At 34.9% G+C, this 7457-nt stretch overlaps 1 protein-coding gene across 2 annotated transcripts in view; it reads left to right on the plus strand.

The window, feature by feature from the left end:
• The window catches only part of LOC117168858 (dynein heavy chain, cytoplasmic), a 318168-nt gene that overhangs the window by 157272 nt on the left and 153439 nt on the right, over positions 1 to 7457 (plus strand). For both annotated transcript variants that reach the window (XM_033354725.1, XM_033354727.1), the window contains exon 9: positions 3927 to 4237. In XM_033354725.1, coding sequence (XP_033210616.1) covers positions 3927 to 4237 — 311 coding nt within the window. The remainder of the gene's footprint in view (positions 1 to 3926; positions 4238 to 7457) is intronic.

The following is a 7457-nucleotide window of genomic DNA, read 5'->3' on the forward strand; positions in this document are numbered from 1 at the left end:
CTTTTTTCCCCTATTTTTTTCATTTTTCTCGAAAATGGTCGCTTCAGTAAAAAAAACTTCCTTAACATAAAACATATCTTTTGAAACCTTTAAGAACATATACATCTTTGACGTAAAGAGGGAAAGAATGGCCAGCAGGCCCTTTTATCTTCGAACATTTTTATTTTACGCTCCACCCTAATGTCAAGTTATCACAAAGATTTTCGTCTGTGAATGGGATTTTGCTGTAATTCGGTGTATTCAGTCATTTGCAGGCAAGAAAACCCCTAAAAAGTATTTTTCGGAAAATTCGAATAAATGGCAAAGATCCATTGGGAAACTCATAAACTAAAATGTGTTTTTTTTTTAAATGAGCTTTTATTGCAAAATTTTTTGTTTAATGAAGTCCTAAATTTGTTTTACATGTTCTGTAAGTTTCATAGAGGTACATACAGTTGTTCTCGGGAAAAAATTCGCATCTAACGTCCGGCACCATGAAACGTCCGTGATTGTCCGTTCAACATTGGGATAGAATGTCGGAAAAACTGGCGAAAAGCCGAAAAATAATCTGAGTTGTATAAAACTAATTACTTAAGGATCTTTTAAGTTACAGATTTCAAATATTTAATCAAAAAATAAAAATTCAAAATGGTGGTTCCAAAATGTCGCTAAAGAACTTTTTTGTATGATCTCACTCCTATAAAACTAATTTTTTAGCGTTATTTTTTATTTTAAAAAGTCAAATATTGCATACAAATTCAAAATATTGGATCCAAGGGTGCGAGCAGGACATTAAAATTTCTTTGCTTTGTTTAAACGTAATTTCGTAAAGTGTTCTTTGAGTCTCAGATTCCAAATATTGTGTTCAAAATATTTCTTTTATATCCTAGTCACCATTTTAAATTGGCTATTGTTAATGTAGATTTTTGTAAAAAAGATTTGCAATTCTTCACTTCGGTCAATTACAACCCAAGATGTGAGATTTAAAAAAAGGCACCAACATTTTTTAAATCCTGCACCTCCGCAGATTAAAATTTTTTCCAATAGTACATACTTAACCGAGTGGGGTATCCAGGCGATTCTCAATTAGTACGAAGTATTACTTTAAGAAGAAGGTCCCATTCATTTGCGGCTATGTGTGCTGTACCCTATATATGTAATGTAGAGTCGTGGAACAGAAGACTTAAGGTGCATGTTTTTGTTCATGTGCATGACCTTTGCCTCCGGATATCAAGAGATCAGACCTCGTCCTTTGTCTATGAAACCACTTCAAACGAATAGAGTACTACTGGGATGGCAAGTGTGTTTGTGGCAGATACTTCATTTTTCGCTGACAATTTGGAGGACACCATACGACAACTTGGCACTGGAAAGACCTATACATACCTGGGCGTGTCACAGAATCGTATTCAGGACGTAAGATCTATAAAGGATACTTTCCGAAGCCGATTCAAACGTCTCTTCCAGCAGATTTGGTCTTCCGAATTTCCAGCGAGAAACAAAGTATCTGCAAAAAACATGCTTGCCGTCCCGGTAGTACTCTATTCATTTGGACTGATTTCATGCACGAAAGACGAGCTCAACATCTCTTGATTTCGGGACACAAAAAGGTTATGCACATAAACAAAAGCGACAACCTCATAACATGTGAGTAGGAATGCCCATTAATCACTGATGAAGAGGTGAAAAACGCCCTTAAGGGTACGAAAAACTTGTCCGCTGCAGGACCAGATGGTTTTAAGAACACCTGGTGGAAGAAGTTAATTTCTGCAAATTAACATCAGGCAATCAACATATATCACTTAAAAATGACACCGGCTTCCAGTAGAACTGTGGTAAGTCACACTTATGACCATATCTCACGACCGTGAGATGGGGGGTCATAGGGCACGATGAAATTACGAAACACCGGCGAAACTCTGGTTTGTCTTGAGGACGCGAAGCGATCCAAGGATGACAGATTTCTGCATCCATCTCGCAAGTACCTTGGCATATTTTTTGTACGCTGGTTGGTATGGCTTTAAGGTTACGAAACAGTGATAGCTCCGAGAGAAAGGATCACAAGGACAATTACTTTAACCGAATATTTTGGGTGCAGTCATTGCAGCTCCCTTTTGAGGTCTTGATACACGAATATAGTTCGTTTCTTAAAGTCTTGAAGAACGATGTCAGGCCTCGAGTGTGCAACGATATGATGAAGCCACAAAATGCGTCCTCAGGTTGCGGATAGAGGGTCTCTGCACCGAGTGTTTCACCTGAATATGGTTACAATAATTAATAAGCATTCGTTGACAATTATCAATTTTTTAATTTTTTAATATAGTTAGCATGCATAATTATTTTGTTCAGACTAAATAATCATAATTTGTGTTTTTTAAAAGTCGTATTACATTTACATAGAAAACAATCAAAATCGTTGAGTTTATCATTAAAATCCTTTAAATGCGTACAGACTCTTTGTTGCAATTGGAGAAACAATTACGTTGATCTGACATAAGGCGAAGCAAACATTGCTTCTCCGCCTCATTTTTCGTTAATGTCAAGTTATACATGCTCGCCAGTGCCACCATGCCTTCTGCGTTCATTGAAAATTGGAAAGATCCGATTCCAGATAATGTTGGCATTTCAACGATACAACAAGTATCCGTTTCCTATTGTATTTACTTAAGTTTCATTAACGATACTGCTGCTCTCTCAGGTCACCGAGAATTTTTTTTGTTAACAAAATTTAAAAAAACTAGTAGGTTTATGTTACCCTGAAGTATAATCGAGTCCTATGTGGGCATGACATTTGAAAATTCTCATTTTTTGGCACATCATAATATATATAATAAATTCGATGAACAACGTGGGGATGTGAATGTGAAATCCAAACTCATCTATAGGTCTTCTGTTGAAGGGGTATTTAAGATACGTAAAAGCCCGAAACTGTATACATGGATTAAGAAACTAATTTATAAATCATTTAGAATAATCAAAAATCGTAAATATCATAATCATAAATAAACCTAATCATAATTTAGCATAATCATAAAATTCTCAACTAGTGTCTCAGATAACTGTAGTTACCAATCATTTTATCATATGCCGTTAGTTGTCCTCTTTCAGTCATTTAGACCTTTTTTGTTCAAATTATCGTGTCTGATGGTGTTAGTTGTACTGTTTGAGTCATATTCTCTTTGCGGTCAAACGTAGGAAAGTAGAAAAATGTGGCATAAGTTTTAAAAAGTAGTGTGAAAGAAGTCTTCGTAACATTGCATTTTCGAAATCTACAATCTTAATAGAAATTAGAAATTGTCTGTCTCGAAGATATTTGTCCTGTGTCGACAACGTCACGTCTCTTCCCTGAATACTGAGTTATGGACTTCGATACACATAAAATATATTCTCCTTGAGCCTGATTTTTTCTAAAAGTTATAATTATCATAAGTTGTATGATATTCTTGAATGAACTGAAATGTTTCAAAATATGGTGAACTGCGACTTTTTAGAATGCTGTATTTTCTACATATATAAAATTTTGTTTTATGGAAGCAATTTAAAAAAAAAAGCATTGAAAACCCTTAAATTTTACTAATTTATGTGAATGCATCAAAATCCCGCAGGAGAATATTCGTGCAGCCTGTAAAATTTAAATGTTTTCCACCATGCAATGAATACTCTTCAAAATGGTACAAATTCATTATAAATGAATTTAACCTTTAGGAATTTTGCGCGAATAGACTGAAAACGATGTGTTCTAATTAATCGATTTCATCATAATCATATTTATTCATATTTTTAATGTTTATTAAAAACCGGCCTATGTCAATTACTTATCAAGATACCACAATACATGTAAGAGAGTGATTTGGATTTTTGACCTCTAGTATATGTTTAGTAAGATAATTCCGGTGGTTTTGATGTTGCTCTTATCAGCTTTTCAAATAAAATACACATTTTTTCAGATTATGTGACGAACAATTATCCAATCAATCTCATTATGACTTTGGTCTGCGAGCACTTAAGTCTGTTTTAATTTCTGCTGGAAACGTAAAGCGTGACAGAATTCAGAAAATTAAGGAGGGTATGAGAAGTCGTGGCGATGTAGATATAGATGAAGCTTCGATTGCCGAAAATTTACCTGAGCAAGAAATTCTAATTCAATCCGTATGTGAAACAATGGTACCAAAGCTAGTGGCTGAAGATATTCCACTGTTATTTAGTTTGTTGAACGATGTCTTTCCAAATGTAGGGTACACACGTGCGGAAATGAAAGGTACGTACTTGAAAAACACAAATGATAAGTATCCCGCGTGAAAAGAAATATCAAATTAAGACTATAGTGCAGACAGGTATAGGCCTGTCTTAAAGCTGTTCCAAAATGATCAATGCCCTAAAAGTGATGGAGGTATAGGTTGAAGGGTTCATACTGGAAAAAGACCAAAAGTCGTTTGAAACTCGTCTTAAAAAGGTATTAAATTGGTGGTTCTTTTCACGAGGGATGCAATATGTTAATTCCATAATTCAGGGTTCACAGCGACTCTAAAGAATCTTGGAAGAAAATTTGAAATTTGTAAGGAATTATAACGTGAATCACTTTTTTAGACTTGCACGCCCTCTCCCCCCTCAATGTGGCGCGGCTTTTATCCCTTTTAAACATGGATGTAACGCTAAAACCGTTACTGTCACTTTTAAGAATTTTGTTTGGATCCATATTCTTTCCAGTAATAGGTCATGACCAAAAAATTGGTTATTTCAAGGTTTACCATTTGTAATAAAAAAAAAAAAAAGATTTAAAAGAAGATTTGAATACTTTTGATCTATAGGGATTTATGAAATTGAATTACACTATATAATTTGATGAAATCAAAATAACTATATCGCGTGAAGTAATCAATATATTATATGTTTGTTGAATAATAAATAATTTGTTATACGTGAGTACTTTCTTCCTCGAGAAATGCAAAAAAGTGAAACAAAGTAGGTGGTAAGTCACAGATAAAATTGATCAGAAAATCAATAAATCTTGGCCAAATTTATTATTCTTTTATTTAGTGATATGAGAATATCATTTATTTTCAGATTGTATGCAATTTCCGGATGTACAACTCTTATTCATTGTCACTTTAACGTAAATTTCTCTTAAAGTGGGATTCTACTGATCTTTAATAGTTCCAATTCATCACAATAATTACATATTCCTTAATTTAATATGATATAAAAAGTACCTTTAACATGAGGTCACTCTGTGGGTTGAGGCTGATTTAATAGTTATTTAAAATTAAAAAGTTGGGAATTACTTTATTTAATTCCAGAGGGTAGATCTTGTTGTTTGATAATATAGAAGGGTTACCGAGGGTATCCAGTGCGACATTGCGGCGATAGCGATTAATGCCGATAAGGGAGTGATCCTCTCCATAGCAGGGTCTGCTTAAAGGTAGGGTAAGGGTGTTTTGGGTATCTAGAGGAACGTTCCGATTTTTTGGGATGTCGGAGATGGTTACCGATGCAAGAATAATCCTCTCTGTAAGGGGGATCGGGTCTGATGCTGTCGTGAAGGCGGCCTGCAAGTGCTAAAGGTGGGGGTCCACAAATAAGGTAGGCGAGGTAAGGTAAAACTCGCACTTATTCAACAAGCGTTAAAGTGCACATGATAGGGACTCGAAGAGAAGTGACTCTCGGTCTCGAAACACTCTGTACTGACGGGGAGTTATAAAAAGGAATGTAAGACTCTGTCCCCAATTTTGAATATTTTTGTCTGATTACTTGCATACGTCATCTAAATATTACTCTCTCGGCTTGGGCGAAGCCGGTTTTTAGATAAAATGTTTATTTTTTGTTTAATCGTCAAATTGGAGAGAACATTAGAGAAAAATTGCAGTGACGCTCAGTGTAGCCCTGTGTGGATTCTCGCAGCGTAAATAATGATGATTTCTTTGTTATTATTATTATTTCTATATATTAAAGTTCAAGAGGCTTGGGAATGTACGGTCAGATAACTCAGCTTTTGAATCGAGCTTGTCTTAACGCATTTTTTTTAAAGTCCCGACTTCAATAACACGATCAGCTAAAGAGTTATTCTTTCATAAATCGCAAAATTATTAGATCCTATAGGTCTTCTCGGTCCGATAATTTTATATGCAAAATTAATAATGCAAGAACTATGGGAATCAAATGTGACGTGGGACGAGTCTGTACCTTCTTCCATACATTATAATTGGTCATTATTTAATTAAAAATTACTGCGATCAATTAGGATCAGTAAATGATATTTTGCTCTCAAGAAACGTTTTAATCAAAAATCTACTGGTATCAGCATTATGTCGGTTTTGCGATGCAAGCGAGAAGGGATATGGAGCTTGTTTATATGTTCTGTCACGAAACGAAAATAAAGAAAATCAATGCGCTCTTTTGTGTTCCAAGTCTCGTGTAGCTCCCTTGGAAAAGATCTCTAGCAAACCGAGTCTCAGAAATACAAAGTAAAACGGATATCAATCAATGGTACTATGTTCGTTCGAGCGATAATCCTGCTGACGAACTATCACGGGGGCAACTACCTAAAAATTTCATCAAAGGGTAAATTGTGGTTTCAAGGGCCTACTTGGCTAAGTCAAGTTAAGGAATTTTTGCCGAAATCGGAATTTAAGGCAAGTTGTGAAGGTATACTAAATGGGAACGAGTAATTGCTCTTTGTTATAGGTTCTTACCAGAGTATCTTCAGTGTAAGAATCATTTGAAAACTGTAGAATTAAATAATGCTGAAACTCTTATAATTCGAATTGTTCAAAAATCCTGTTTTCATAAAGAAATAGAGAGTTTAACTGAAGAAAAAGCATCAAGCAAAAAAATCGAATTTATAACCTTGATCCGTTTATTGGGCAGAAGGCTTACTACGAGTCGGATGGCGTTTAAAAAATGCTAATCTTTCTTTTGACAAGCAGCATCCCGTTATATTGCCTAGATCAAATATTATAACCGATCTGATAATAACAAATTATCATTCCGTGCACTATCATTCAGGAGTACAAACTACTTTATATGCTATGCGTCAAAAGCACTGGCCTATAGATGAACGAAATCAAATCAAAAAATTATCAGAAAATGCGTAATTTGTTTTCGTGCAAAACCAAGATCGGCCGAGTACAAGATGGGTGATTTGCCTAACGCTCGCGTAACGTGGTCCCTTCTATATTAAAGAACGTAAATATAGAAATAAAAAGAAATCGAAGGTATACGGGGCTGTTTTTATATGTATGATTGTAAAAGCAATTCTCATTGATGTAGTAAGCGACTTGAGTACTGAAGGTTTCTTAGGTACGAGGGTAGTTCAATAAGTCCTTAGAATGAAGTATAAAAACAATTTTTTTTGGGTAAATTTTTTTTTATTTTGCAAAATAATCTCCTTGGAGCTCTATACACTTGGTCAATCGCTTTTCAAGTTTTTTTAATCCTTCAGAACAGTGCGTTTTCGGAAGTTCCTCAAAATAAGCACTTAC

This window comes from Belonocnema kinseyi, chromosome 3 (genome assembly GCF_010883055.1).
Source record: "Belonocnema kinseyi isolate 2016_QV_RU_SX_M_011 chromosome 3, B_treatae_v1, whole genome shotgun sequence".
In the NCBI taxonomy this organism is placed as follows: domain Eukaryota; kingdom Metazoa; phylum Arthropoda; class Insecta; order Hymenoptera; family Cynipidae; genus Belonocnema; species Belonocnema kinseyi.